The 16,163-nt window shown below is 37.1% G+C and overlaps 1 protein-coding gene across 1 annotated transcript in view; it reads left to right on the top strand.

Moving 5' to 3' along the window:
• Positions 1-14,098, top strand: part of Tmprss11d (transmembrane serine protease 11D) — a 29,801-nt gene extending 15,703 nt beyond the window's left edge. Inside the window, exons 5-9 of the mRNA XM_036200376.1 lie at positions 1,647-1,685; positions 3,617-3,794; positions 8,593-8,852; positions 10,833-10,975; positions 13,937-14,098. Of these exons, the coding sequence (XP_036056269.1) occupies positions 1,647-1,685; positions 3,617-3,794; positions 8,593-8,852; positions 10,833-10,975; positions 13,937-14,098 (782 nt within the window). The remainder of the gene's footprint in view (positions 1-1,646; positions 1,686-3,616; positions 3,795-8,592; positions 8,853-10,832; positions 10,976-13,936) is intronic.
• The last annotated feature ends 2,065 nt before the right edge of the window (positions 14,099-16,163 follow it).

The following is a 16,163-nucleotide window of genomic DNA, read 5'->3' on the forward strand; positions in this document are numbered from 1 at the left end:
GGTCCACCAGATCAAGCCTCCCCAATAAAGACAGTGACTGATACAGGGATCCAGAAAAGAAAGAGATTAGAGGACAGATGAACTTACAAACATGAGAAGGATCTCTGTATCCTGAGATATGAAAAGAAGAAGCTTTGCTGAGAGGGAGGGATGGAGAAAAATCATGTACTCTAACAGAATGCTTTGGCAGGACAATGAAACAAGAGCTGATGGATATCCCATAGGTTCTTTTACTCCCATATAGAAAGCATAGACAAGGGCCCAGGATCACAGAGTCAGTATGTTAGCAGTTAGGATTCAAACTCAAGTCTCCCTTGTTCAAAGGAAAAAAAGTCACCAATTGTTTTCCCTGCTTCCAACAGGATGACTTGGCCTTACTGGTGCTTACAAAAGCAAATGAAACACTCAAACTTTATGAAACTGGGAATAATTTTGGCATAAACTGTTTTTAAAAACTATGATAACTTGTCTTATGAAGTTCTGTTTTATTTTATTGAAAATAAGAACATTGGTGGCACACTAAACACTATCAAATCTAGAACATAATCTGACATAGTTTCAGAAAGTATCAGTCCTATAAAGTAACAACAGGGAAATCAATTTGAAAGTATCATAACTGTACAAATGTCAAACAACAAAAGTATGGAGTAGGAAAGAGGATGAGAATCATTCAAAGGAATGAAAAGGAGAAAAGCAGTATTTTAGACTAGTTCTAACTGCCTATAGGTACGGTACTTCTTACTAAATGAGAAAAAAATAAGTAGCAAATTTTAGATAAAATGTGTCCATACTGAGTTTGAGATGACTACAAGACCTGCCTTAGGAAACTGTGCTGAATGCAGACCTGGAAGTAGAGCGTACAAACTGTCACTACCCAATGATGTCATTGTTGTCTTGTCTGGCACTCCCAACAACCCTGCATGCAACACGTGTAGTAGCCTACTGACTGTTGCACAACACACATCTTACATCCTGGAGCAGAGATCCTATCTCACCTTCTGTTCAGAATGTCTTTTCCTTCTTGTCTTCATGTACCATTCCCTAGAGTTTCAAAGTACAGTGTAAACGCCCTTCCTGATGACACCTGGGACTCTCCTGGTATCATTACCCTTTCCTGCACTTGACTTCTTCATTTGTAACAATTTCTTGGTTAGTATCATTCTGTAAATAATATGTTGAGGGAGCCTCTGTTTTGCTCACTATTGAAGAAACAGCACACAGTGAAGTAATACATGCACATACCAATGTCTACTCCCATGTATTTTTGAAAAATGAATGATTGGCTTCTATGTGATATCACATTGAATCCTAATAACTGCTTAAGCCTTTCTTTTGCCAAGAGAAATGAGTGATTTTGGAGCAGGGAAGCCTGTTAAGTATTTCATGAAGGATGTAAGCACAAACTCCCAACAGCCTGTGTGCAACAACAAAGTAGGATGAGGTTGCAAAGAGAGGTTTCTGGGGCACATGACTCAGAAGTACTTTCCAAAGGCTGGAGGTGGAGCCCAGAAATCTGAATTTAGCAGACCCTCCCAGTGACTGTGTGTCTGGTTACCCTATAGCACTGAGCTTCATGAATCAAGGTGAAATGACTTTCAGCTTCTATTTTGTCGATCTTATTCTCACTCTTTCTTTTTTAACGCTAGCACTCACTGACCAGGATACGGAAAATTTTTTGACTCAAGGTAAGTTTTTTAATTCTTTTGTAAGTACTTATCAAATTATAAGGATTTTAAATCCACATCCTTTGAGCTCTTTGCCCAAAGCCTCGTCTGTAAAGTTGATGCCTTCATTCTGAGTTCACCTGCAGGGTTCTCGTAGAAAGCAGGCACTGCTCTTCACACTAATGTTTAAGTAATTTCTCCTCCTAGAGAAAAAAACGAATGGAACCGCAGTGGAGTTTAATCCACTTGACACTCAACACCAAGCTCCGGGCAATTTATTTTGACAGTTCTGGGAAGCTTTATTCCCGTGGTTCTAAAGCAGTGTTTCTGTAGACTTGTAAATTATGTTTGATGACAACATTCAAGTAGCTTTTTTGAACCACCAGAGTAGCTTGCTTTGTTGTGGATTTGGATTAATCATAAGGTAATAAATTGTAAAAAGTATTGTCAGTTTGAAGCCTAAAACTTGAAGGGAAAGTCGTGTTCCAATATCACTCCATATATACTTTCAGGCTAAGAGGACAGGCATAGAATCCCTAAAAACATGAAATTTGCTTCTCAGATCAACCAAATATAGTTAGAAATCAGTTCCATATATTTAGGTTTCTGATTTATTTTAGATACTTAGGAGATTTTAAAAGGTAATGATACTTCACTCCAAGATATTTTTCAATTCGATTCTATGTTTCATTTATAATTATTTTTGAGCAAAACTGTAATAAAAATAAGTCACTAAGGAATTTATTTGGAGAAGGCAGAAAAGAAACCCATATCCATGTATATTCTTAATTAATGTTTAGTCCTCTTTGATTGGGAAATTTGTAAGAAAACAAATGTTTAGGATTAGGAACCTATTACCAACCCAGAAATAAAAATTGTTATTAGTGATATACCTCTATTATTACTAAAAATATTAGACTAAATACAAGAAGAAATATTATAAGGTTTTGGGTTGAGAAGAACTGAGCAAATTAACCCACCCCGGTCCATTTCACATCTGGAATTGAAATGTTTGTAGGATTCCTAAGGTATTTAAATAAAGTTATAATCTATCTTTAAATTATATTTTTAGTGTGTGTCTGTGCATACACATATGCTCTGGCATGACTATAAAGGAGAGTCAGTTCTCTCCTTCCATTACATGGGTCTCAGGAATTGACTTACGTTGTCTGGCTTAGAGGCAGGCACCTTCACCAGCTCTGCCACCTCACCAGGCCTACACCTGTATTCTAGAAATTAGAACCTTCTATCACAGTGGGTTCCTTCCAAAGGTGCTCTTACTTATACACAGCCAGGAAGGGGAGACCGAAACATCCATGATGAACTACAATGCCACTTGGGAGGCTTCTGGACGCAACAGTTTCACTCCAACTTCACTGTGTACGTGCATCTCCCTCAAAAGAATGGTTTCTGGCTTGTTCCATGGTGTGGGGCTGCAAGCCAGTATTTCCAACAAGTTTCCAGGAGTAATCATTGTATAGGGCTGCAGGTCATATTTTGAGTAGTTAGTCTACTCAGGAAAAGGAAATCTTATAGGAGTTTGGGCCTGATGGTAGCATATCCATCACTGACCCGTGTTAGTCCACACTTACGGAGTATCCCAAACCATAATGAAGCTACTCAAGAATTTGATGGCCTTATCCAATTAACTTCAGAAATGTGCTCTGTAATGCAGTCCATATAACATATTAAACCAGACATACAAGAACATGTCTATAATCACAGCAGTTGGGATTGGGATTCAGATGATCAGAAGCTTTAGAGAGTTTGGAGCTAGCTTGAGCTATATGAGGCACTGCCTCAAAGAAAAATAAATGGTCATTCTTTTGGAATATCCAATATGTGTTAGGAAAAAGGTGGAAAAATCATAAATGATGGAGAAACCTTGCAGTAATTTTCTAAATGGAAAGAACCATCCCCTGGTGAGCGTGTTAATTCTATTTTCTTGTTAGAATGTGGAGCCCGTCCAGACCTTATAACACTGTCAGAAGAGAGAATCATTGGAGGCACTCTAGCTGAGACAGGTGATTGGCCCTGGCAAGTCAGTCTACAGCTCAATAATGTCCACCACTGTGGAGGTATCCTGATCAGTAACTCGTGGGTCCTAACAGCAGCTCACTGCTTCAGAAGGTGAGTCCACAGCTACTCTTCCATCTGGGAATAATTAGTAAAGACAGCTACATGAAGAATCTACCCACTACCCCTAGGACTAAACATGATCTGATTGACACCAAAATAACTCAATGGAATTATTTCTGAGTCTTTTCTTCTTTATCCATGGAAGCATAATTGTCTTTTCTCCTTTAGCTTAATGGTTTGCTGATAGTTCTCTTATTCAAATGACAGTACTCCGCCATAGCAAAGGAAAAAAGTATCACATACTAGAGTGGTTAATTTAAATCTTGTTATAAAAGTATATAAAATTTACACCACTTTGTGGTGGTATTGTGTTCCCCAAAATATTGTGTGTTCCCTGAAATAAACTTATCTGGGGTCAGAGAACAGGACGGCCACAAAATTAAACACGAGGATAGGCAGTGGCAGTACATGCCTTTAATTCTAGCATTCCAGAGACAGAAATACCTCTGGATCTCTGAATTCAAGGCCACATTAGAAACAGCCAGGCAAGGTGACCCACGCCTTTAATCCCAGAAATCCAGCCTTTAATCCCAGGGAGTGACGGCAAAAAGAGAAAGATATACAAGATATGAAGACCAAAAACTAGAAGCATTTAGCTGGTTAAGCATTTTGGCTGGTTAAGCTTTAAAGCTTTGGAGCAGCACAGTTCACCTGAGATTCATTCTGGATGAGGACTCAGAAGCTTGCAGTCTGAGAAACAGGATCAGCTGAGGAACTGATGAGGTGAGGAAACTGTGGCTTGTTCTGTTTCTCTGATCTTCCAGCATTCACCCCAATAACTGGCCTCAGGTTTGATTTTATTAATAAGAACTTTTAGGATTCCTACTACATCACTTCTTTCTGTTTTCAAACTAGAGGCAACACTACTATCTAAGTTAACTGGTAGGACTGGTTACAATATTGTTTTAAAAAAAATGTTATCAGCACCTACATGGTGGCTCTAGTTCCACCGCATGCAATACCCTTTTCTGGCCTCTACAGGCACCAGACATGCATGTGCTGCACATATGTATGTTCAGGCAAAGCATTCATACTCATCAAATTAAATTAATAAAATAATTTTTAATTTTTTGTTGTAAAGAATTTTCATATTATATCACAGAAGCTAATTAGTAGACTGATGGTCGGCCTAGAGACTACGATCTCACTAACTGAATTTTCCAAAATTGATTTAATGCCTACATGGAACACAGTATGATGCATCATAGAAGCACCAAGTACAGAGTAGTACCACTACTTCTGAGTGGTTATATTAGGCCATTGACAACTAGACGTTTGGAGTGACTGCAGGCTATGACTTACATTAGGCTAAGTGACTGCTGGAGAGTAACTGTGCAAACTTATCCTGTTGGTACAAGGTGAAGCTCACTCTGATCCTAATAAAAGGATTTTTTCTGTGTTCAACATGAAGAAATCTTCTAGTTTCAGGCATATTTTGGTCCTGGGCACCCAAGGCTTTAAAAAATTGGGGTAACTAAATTTTAAAAAAATCACCCAGAAAAGTAAACCCAGGTGTGCTCCTAACCATAACTCTTCTTTTCTCAGTCTTTTCCAATTAGTAAAATACAGCATCCTTATCATCTATACAAATGCATTCACAGTCAACTCTGTCCAAACCTGTTTTCAAAAGTATGCATCCTAAACCTCAGGCTTGCAACATTTTTCTCATCTGGCTCTTTTTACATCTCTCCATTTATGAACCTCTATCTCAAGTTGCTGTTTTTCCCTAAAATGTCTTCATTTCCAAATCCCCATTTTTCATCTTGGAAATCTTTGGGATCATCACAATTCCAGACACACTCTTGAGATCCCTGTCTCTTATTACAGTGTTTTTTACAGGACCATTTAATAAATGAAGCGAAAATAAACAGGAACACAGCTAGCATGCAGTTTCTGAACAAAGGTTCTAGGAAACCTCACTTTTTTTCTAAATTTTTCTGCTGCTGTTTTATAGCTCAATGTCGGTAATGCATTTGAAATTTATTTGAGCGATCCCCTTAAAAACCATATGATTCTGGTTTAAACAGGCATACTTGCTGCAGCATTTCAGGTAACACAGGGAACAATATTCATAAAACCATTGCAATCATCAGTGTCACCTGAAATGCCCAACAGTGTGACTGACACCATTGGTTTCCAGTCACACCCTTAGTGTGGAAACTGAAAGTGTAAGGGCTGGACTTAGCAGACATTTGGTGTGATTGGGGATGCGCTAGAAACAGAATTAGATCTGTATTTTGTTAGAACTGAGGTATCAAAAACCAAGGACAGGATGTCACTATCTTGAAAGGTATAACCACAAGTATCAACAATGAATGCCAAAGCATTACAGGAAACATCTTTTAATTTTCACCACAAACCTACTCATCACCTTGTGGATCCATCAGAGCTGAAAAACTATATGGACCATGTCCCGGTATCCTCTCTAGTGATGCGATTATCACTGAGAATGATGCGCAGGGGCTTGTTGAGAGATAGCCACCCTTACATCCAGGTACAGAGATGTGATGAAGCTATTGAAGATTATTCTCTTGTCATCACCTCATGGTATTTTCTTACTTTGCATGGCAATTTCTTACTTTTCTCAATAATCTTTGCTGTTTTCTGTTGATAGTATACTTGTCTCTTCAACTAGTGTATTGAATTCCTAAAGGATAGAAAATCATAATTGTTTAGTATGTTATTCCCAGAGACTTTCCTCATACAGACAGCCATGGCTTGTTGAGCTGTGAATGGAAAGAATTATAACTATTCAGTGACAGTTCACTTAGTTCCAAGCACCATGCCTGGTATGGTTCTCTTATTTCATTAGTACTTCATAGCCAATCACATTTTACACATAACCTGGGGAATGAGGTACTCAGTGGGCGTAATTATAATGATGCTAATTTGTTGCAGAGATAAGATTTACATACAAAGTCTCATATTCGTTTTTAGTTTGTCTTTACAGTTTATAACTGGGGTTCATTTATGTATAATCAAGAACTTCTTACACATATAATATTGAGTTTTTAGTAAATTTCTGAAAACTCTTAAATTATTATTTAATTGCATTTTGCTTCTCTTTCAGTCTGAGGAGCAATATTAAGTTAAACAACTTGAAAACACTTATTTTCATCAGGATGCAAAAGACCTCCTTTAAGTTGTATTTTTTTTCTCCTCACATTCTTAGATCCCACTTTTAACTACCCTAATTCCACAGCCTTACTGGACCTAATATGTTTGAAATATTTGTAAGTATTCACACACCTGTTAAACCTATAGTTACTTCTGTATATATGTGCTTTTGATTTGTGGCAATAGCAGATTGTAAAGTTTTATTTGTTCTTCATGATTTCCACTTAATCATGTGAATTTCCAACAGTTTGAACCACTGCTGCACATGAATCCACCATGAGCAGTCATCACATTTACCTCATCTCACTAGGTTGCTGTAATTTCCCACTGCCACAAAGAACACATACCCCAGACATACACAAGTACAGACACAATACACATAAAGGAATACTATCATGAAGTCTTTAGAAATTTTTCTGATACATACACAGAAGTAGATAGGAAACTTGATAAATATACCATAAAGCTTTCCAAATGTTTAGTTTGACCAAAAATACAAGAAATCCAACTTTCTGCCTAGCCAACACCTGGTAATATGCTCTTGCTTAATTTTTATCATTTTTATTAATATACATTAGTTATTCATTGCTAGATAACCAGTGGGTTTGAGCATCTCTTCTTATATCTAGGAGGTGTTTAGGCCTCCCATTCCATGAATTTCCTATTAATATTCTATGCTCATTCTTCAGTGGCTTCCCAGACGATTTATTATTGATATACAGACATTATTTTCTAGCCTTCAAAGCTTGTAGATATTACCTGAGAACAGTGGCATCACTTGGAATGAAGAGGGAAAGGATCTGGAGTTCAAAGTAGTCCTCAGCCATCTAGCAAGTTCCAAGCAAGCCTAGGATATATGAGACTATCTCAAAAATTCAAATATTAAGCTTTGACTTTACCACAGTACTTTCTTATGGTTTCTCCTTTACTTCATAAACTTGCGTATATATTGTATTTAATTTTGATTTAATAAAACTTATCCATTTTTTATCTTACATATATGTCTTCAGGGCATACCTAAAAAAACTCTATAGTTTCCAAGCTACAATAATAATTTCCTACATTTTTATGTTAGGAAATTAGCTCCCTTTATATGTATATGCATACATTTATACACTATTTATAGATATAACATATATCAAATTGAGTACAAAATAATCATTCATTAACTAACAAGAAAGATGGCCTTCAACCTTACCACTATTTAAATATATCTTCCTACTCAAAACAAGAGAAAAAAAAAACAATTTTCAAAGGGAATGAGTTTCAATAGAAAAGATAATGATTTCAAAATTCTTTGTTGCTTGGATGGGACTATTGGAGAAGAAGAAACCATAGCATTCCCCTACACTAGTTATCATTCACTGTAGTGTTAGGATACACTCACTGAGATAGAAAAAATATCGAGATAATTTATCACTCTAAGATGTGTTTTCCAAAACTCTTTCTCTGTATCGTTAGGATAGAATGGCCATTTAAGCTGCTAGTAAGGAGATCGATACTGCTGAGTTTACAGTTCAGGAAAAGGCATCAATGAGATGTTGGTGGTAAAATTCAAAACATTATATGAAATTCTCAAAGACCTAATATAATTGAAACACAAGCCAAATACAAACATAGGAAGTGCTTGTGAATTCCCTACTTAGTAGCGTGTTTTTGTTTTCATTTTTAGCTACTCTAATCCTCTACAATGGACTGCCACCTTTGGTGTTTCTACAATACGTCCTCTCTTAAGAGTGAGAGTAAGAGCTATTATAGCCCATAACAATTACAGACCGACAACTCGTGATAATGATATTGCAGTTATACAACTTGAAAGACCTATCACCTTTAGCAGAAATATCCATAGGGTGTGTCTCCCGGCTCCAACCCAAAGTACCATACCTGGTTCTATGGCATATGTCACAGGATGGGGATCACTTACTTATGGAGGTAAGTGTCTCTGGAAAATAAAACAGCTTAATGACAAATCTTCTGTTATTTTTTACTATGTAAATTTGTTTTTGAGTTTTGACACAGGGTCTCACTTTAATCCAGGCTGGCTTGGAATTCATTATGTAGCCCAGGCTGGCCTCAGATTCATAATCCTCTGCTTCAGCCTCCCAAATGATGGGAATAAGGGCATGTACCACTAAGTCCACCTTTGTAAATTCTTAGGTATGGAAACAGCCTGAGGATAGCCTCTAATACAGAACCATGTATATCTGGTTGTCCCTGACTCTCGCTACAGCTGCTGCCTCAGGAATGTAAAACAAGTAATATGCTTAGAAACCATAGAGCATTCTAGACAGAGAATTTCTATAAGAGGAAAATGTGAAAGAAAGGAATGCAGAAATGTAAGTGTAGGGACCTCAGAGTCAGCTCAAGACAACCCAATACTAAGTTTTCAGCACAAAGGCGATTTATTTGTCTCAAAGGGGCAGAGGACATGGTTAAGGGACAAAGACAGGAGATAGAGAATGAGAGAGAAGGAGAAAGGAACAGGGAGAGGGAAGAAGGGGTAAAGGAGAGGGTGAAGGTATATTTGTCCCAAAGGAACAAAGGACTGCTTCTGGATAGAGAGGAGACGACATGGTCCATAGGCAAATGGCTGTTTATAAAGGTAAAAGCAGAATTCCTGCATTAGGTTCATTTTAATTGGGCATGTCAATTAAGGGGGCATAAAAGGGACTTTTGATTGTTGGGCATCAATACTTTGATTGCTGAACTTTGGTAGTCAGCCTCAGGAGGAGAAAGTGGCCAAACAAGGGAATGGACCTTGAGGGCTAGCTTTAGGATTGTAATCTAACAGTTTTTCAGCAAGGCAGAGGGAATGAGGGAGAAGAGCAAAGCCTGCCAGAGCCATGTTTGCCATGCTTGGCCTCACTAGAGTCCCTTCAGTAAGTTCCATATTGATATATAAAGTCTATGCTTTTCTATGAAGGGGAGACTTAAAAAGATTATGACCTGGAGACTTTAATATGCCCTAAGGTACTGCCTTTAATTTACTCTGCGATGAAATGAATCCTGCAGCCACAGCAAGGAACTCCATGTAGAGAAAAATATTGATCAAATTTATTCACTGAATGAATAAAGTTGAAATTAAAATAAGCAGCACAATTCGAAAGAACAATTAAAGCCAAGAAGGAAAAAAAACACTATCTGGTGGCAAGTAGAAGAGAAACATTGGCAATTTCCTTGGGCTATTACAGCCATGGTAGTGATTATTTCTCCAGGGGCTAACAAAAGTCTTAACTGTCCCAGAAAATATTTCATTGTGTTCTTTTGACCCAAGTGGCTTGATACAATACATAAATTTTATACTAGTCATGGAAAACTGTGACAGTGCTGTTCTGCGGGAACATTGATATTACAGATTAGTTCTTTAAGACCAAACTGATTTTTCCTTTGCTGCTAAATGTTCATCAATGTGCAGTTTTCTAATCCAAAATCCATCACTGCATAATTTAAATAGTGTAAGTCAATTTTAACGTAAGTATTAGGGTATCACTGTTGTTACATTTTTTTTCATTAGTTTTTTGAGATGGGTTCTCATGGTAGCCAGGTTGACCTCAAATTTACTACATAACTGGAGTTGACCTTGAACTCCTGATCCTTCTGTACTTACCTTCTAAATGTTGGGATTACAGCTGTGTCACCACATACAACAATTTATTTATTAGCTCTAAGAGTATAAAAGAAAATATATCACAAACCCAAAAAGAAAAAGAAAAGAGAAACTGGTCTCCCAAAAGGAGTTATCCCTTCTCTCCCACAAGAATCTTTGCTCAGAGGAAGCTCTAATGTGTATTTTTGGTGCCTCCCTTTTAAAATAGATAATGTTTTGAGTATTTATTCATTCTCAAATTCAGCATAGAGTCAATATTTCATATTTTCTGAACTCTGTTTCATTTCTGTTTTTGTCCTAAATAGGCAACACAGTCACAGATCTATGGCAGGGACAGGTCAGAATAATAAGTACAGATGTTTGCAATGAACCAGCTGGTTACAGTGGAAGCGTCTTGCCTGGAATGCTCTGTGCTGGAGTGCCTTCGGGTGCAGTGGATGCATGCCAGGTAAGTGCCAGACAACTTTATCAATGTCATCATCAAGAAGTTTATAGGCGTCTTGGGCATAAAGATAACAACAACTACAACTCACAACTCTGATCCTCAAAAAATGTATGCCCTTAATTATGGAGAAAAAAATTTTTGAATCTCATCTATCATAACAATATTAACTTTTAATTTTTAATTGCTATGAATCATCAAATGCAACATGGTGATATTTAAGGATAAAGTATAGTATGTTTCAAAATAGCTAAATAGTAAATTTTTATGTTTTTATCACAAGGAACAATGTTAAGGTTTTGAAGTAGTAGAGATGTCAGCTAGTTTGATTTTTAGTATTGTACCCATAAATCACAGAATCATTTCCTATCCTACAAAGGTATATAATGATGAATTCACAATAAAAATAATCAGTTATTTCAAGTTTATAAGTAATAGTTAATTTTTAAGTTATACTGTTTCATTTGTAAACACACCTCATTCTCAACCCAATTAATAAAAATACTATGACATGCAGCCACCAAAAATATCTAAGCTTTAAAGTAATTTAAAGATAGAAAATTTATACAATATCTTAGTTATTTAAATCACAAGAGATCTTAAATGATATAAACTAAAATTTCACTTTTAAAAATAACAGAAAAGGAAAAGAAAGAAGAGAAGAGGGGAATAGAGAGAAGGAGATAAAAGGAGGGAAGGGGAAAAGGAAAGGAAATGGAGGAAAAGAACTTTTTTTTCAGCCTGTAAATTTTTTAATTAAATGTCCAAAAACAAATGGTAGATGTACAATTGTCTCCTTATAGTGATTAGTATAAATTTTAATATCAAACTTTTAATGAAATTAATGAAACTCAATAGGTTCCATTTCTTTGTCTAAAATTAAACCAGTGTAGTCACAGAAGCTCAAATGATGTTCTAGACATTGTTATCCAGTCAGTTCCTTGTTCTCCTTAAGTGAGATGTTTCTTGGCGTGGAACCTTTGCCCACCGTCCATAACAACAAATTCTCAAGTTTCATAAGGTTTTCTTCTTATTTTATGTGATTTTTTACTCTATTTTTATGTAAGAATTTTTTATTCATTTTACATACCAACCACAGCTCCCCTTCTCATCCCTCCTCCCACTCCCCTCCCTAACCTTACCCCCCAACTTCACCCTCACCCAAAAGGGTATGGCCTTCCATGGATTTTCCAAAGAACTCAAACAGTCACAGAGTAACCGAGGTTGGCAATTTCAGATCTACCAAACATATTGGTTACAACAGCTTGAGGGAATAACACATTAACATGTTCTTTTTGGTTTCACTCTCTCATGCTTTCCCTCAGCTTCTGTATATACAAAATCTGCTCTTCATTTCGAGCAGGCTCATGACATCACTATTGTAAAATTTTCCCTCATTCCACTCCAAGCCTCATTGGTGGTTACTTGAAACACTCTAGCACACTGATTTTTCTGTCTCAAAAATATAACAAATAAATAACATTTTACCAAAAAGTTTATAATATCAATTTCATACATTCACTCAAAAATACATCTATTCATGTCTGTGTAACATTCCTTGTGTTAATGCAACTAGATGTTCCCTGCACTCATCATGTTTAGAAACAAAAACACAACTTCAAATATCTGCCACTAGGCAGCAAAACTAACTAGGCACAATAAAAGTTACATGGCACTTGTAGTTAGCATTTGCTTATACATAGTGGATAAGCTACAATTCAGAAAACTTTGTCAATATAGGAAAATAGTATCAAAAGCATAACAACACAATACTGAGAACTAGGCAAATGGAGCACAAATGCATCATCCAAAGGAATGAGGTACCAGCCAGCTCCATGCAGTACTTGTCAAGCAAGCTGGTGACTCACATACTGACCTTTCTCTCCATCTAAACTATTAATTAAATAGGTATGGAAAAACTTAACTACTGAGAGCAGTCAAATGAATAGCTAACTTTTCTAGACATACGTTTGGTAATAACAGCTGGGTTTTATTAGTACTGACTATATACACCAAGCTGTGCCCAAAGTGCTTTGTGTGTTAAGATCACTTAAACTCATAAAAAACATCATTTATTGATAAGAGAATTGCAGTGCTGAGCTGTTAAAGAGCTTAATGGAGTTCACTTAGCTGACAGGTGGAGATCTCAAACTCGGGCTATCTAGCTCCAGAATTCACAGAATTAACCCACAATACAGTGTCTTCTAAGTTTATCTCCCTAACTGGGTGATTGCATGTATAAGTGTTTTTTAGGTAGCTAGTGATTGCCACTGGCTGGTAAGAATCTCATAAGAAATGCTCTGCTTACTGCCATAAAAATTTCTTTCCAATTATTCACCAAAAGAATACTGGTGGATGATTTACTGTACATCAAGCATCGTACTGGGTAGTAAAGAAAGGTAGGTAAGCAACATGTCTATAAACTCATGCACTCAAAAGCTATTTCTATAGCATCTCCCATGGGCCAGAGACCAAGGTTGCAGCAGTGTCCAGAAGGAGGATGTTCCCTTCCCTGAGCACTGCCCACACAGACACTGGCCAAGTATCAAAATACACAGTGTGCTAATGCAAGCAGAGCTGACAGGCGGGAATAAGCCAGACTTCATAAAAGGTTGAAGAAACAGTGACACAGATACCACAGAATATGACAGCAAAGCAAGAAACTAATAGAACCCCAAGACGGAAATGCAAAGGAAAGCAGCAGATCATACAAGGCTTCCTCGGGTGGAAGCCTGAGAAGAGGAAGCAGCCAGGAAGTGACTGAAGGAAGGCTAGCTACTGAGCTTTACACCTTCTCAGCCTTGCTTGTATACTTGAAGGATTTCAGTATTTTCCCCCCATGTCTTATTACCTTTCAGAAAGACACAGTCTAGTGTAATGGCTGGACTCCGTCTATGCCAAAGAAATGAACTGAAGATGTCCATGTTGCTTTTACATTTAAATAATCAATGGCTTTGTTTCCTTCAGGGTGATTCTGGTGGTCCACTCGTTCAAGAAGACTCACGGCGGCTTTGGTTTGTGGTGGGGATTGTGAGCTGGGGATATCAGTGTGGCCAGCCAAATAAGCCAGGCGTGTATACCCGAGTGACAACCTACCGAGACTGGATCAGACAGCAAACTGGAATCTAGTGCAGCAAAGGCAAACATTCTGTGTAGTGCATATGCAAGTGTGCCTGACTCAGATGTCACACCTTTGCTTTTCACCTATCTCCTTTTAACATCCTAGTCTATAAATATGCCTTAACAAACAGTATTCAATATTTCTTTATCGGTATGGAATTTTACTTTCTCAGGAAAAAGCATGTGAACATTGCATTGTTTCGTGGATAATAAGAGAGGAAATATGTTAAACTAGTTATAGAATTAATAATTTTATTATAGGAACGATAAGGTCTAGTAGTGAGAAATTAGGTGCCTTGAGTATCAGAGGAACCTAGACAAGGAAGAAGGGTCAGGTGAGTTCTCTGTTGACATCTCATTGAAGCTGGTAGTATGTAGAGCGAAGGATTGTGTAAAAGAAGTCAGAGCATATTATAAATAGAATAGCTGTATGAGGATAGAAAAACAGTATTTAGAATGTCTGGATAGTCAATATTTTATAGAAAAAGTTAGTCCTAACATTAAATTTTGAAGTCACTGTACAAAAATTATAAAACCTGTAGCTATCCCAATTATTTGGCAAGATTGTGTTCCTATACAGATCTCCCAAGATGTTCTTGGGTATTGAGCATCAGAGCTGAAACAGTTGTTTTCAAGTGAAACTAACAACTAAAACTAACTAGCAGTTTTAATGACGAACTTTAATTTTAAATGTTTTATCTACATAGAGAAGAGGACATATCTCCTCCACAGAGAAACTGAGCAATGAATCCACACAGCCTGTTCTCAGCTATCTTTGCAACCACAAGGCTTGTTGGGAAGAAATTCCTACTAACAACTTCCTACCATTGGCATTGTTTTTTAGAGTAACCTGACACTCAATAGCAAAATTTAAATAACAAATTAAAAGTTAGAGCTGAGAAGAGTTAAAGAGCTCGTTTGTAAAGGCAAAGACTAAACAGTTAACATCAACAAATCTGTTCTGCAGACAGAAGGGTCTCAGGTCCACAGTCTCTCGGTCTCTCTTGTCTCTCATGTGTTTATCTCTCTCTCTCTGTCTCTCTTGTCTCTCTGTGTCTCTCTGTGTCCCTCTGTGTGTTTATCTTTCTTTGTCTCTATCTCTTTCTGCCTCTGTCTGTCTGTCTGTCTGTCTGTCTGTCTCTCTCTCTCTCTCTCTCTCTCTCTCACACACACACACACACACACACACACACACACACACACATTCACTCACACATACAACCACTATCATCAAGGAGTACAAATTAAATAAAACTAAATAGAATCAATTAAACTCTAACGTCACAGCAGTCTGTATTACCTGATTCACAAATGATCAGTTTTTACAGGCTCCCACTGTAGCTAAGGCTTGGTTGTGCTCGATTGCCTATGTATCACAGCTTCCCTCTAAAAACTAATTCCTTACACCTGGAGATGAGAGAAGTTCAAGACAACATAATGAAAACTTTTTGTTCTTCCTGAAGAAAATTGTGAGGTCTGGATTAAAGCAAACTCTTTGACAGAAAAGGATTTGAAAATGTAACTAACTCTTGGAAAATGCATACACAAATCTTGTGCATATTTTATTCCAAATAAACTTTTATAATCTTTTCTGCCTAATTATTTATGGAAGTTATGATTGCTGAAGGATGACCCAGAACAATTTATTTTAATTGGTTGTCTAATAAGAGAACTTACAGCCAGACTCTAAAGGCTGGGCAAGTTCTTCCAACTATAATCAAGCTCTATAACTGAGGCAGCGTCCAGCTGGACACTCCCTTGGTGCATCCTGTGAAGACAGCATTAAACTGGTTATTCAGAGCAAGCCTCAAGGGGAGGGTGTCTGTGCAAGAGTGTACATGTTATTTGTGTGTGAGTGCACATATGTCATCACATAACAGATATGCTGTGGTTTGTTCATATGCTAGAAGCTACTTCAAAGATAGCATTTATTTTTCAGAAATTGGAGCAAATTCATTGAAGTGCTAAAATGTTTTATATATATATATATATATTTTTTTTTTTTTTTCTGAAGAGATAATTTAAAACCAAAGGAACATGTGCCGGCTGGTTGAGAAGCTGAGAAGCTCCTCTC

The sequence above is a fragment of the Onychomys torridus genome, chromosome 10 (assembly GCF_903995425.1).
Source record: "Onychomys torridus chromosome 10, mOncTor1.1, whole genome shotgun sequence".
Taxonomy (NCBI): Eukaryota; Metazoa; Chordata; class Mammalia; order Rodentia; family Cricetidae; genus Onychomys; species Onychomys torridus.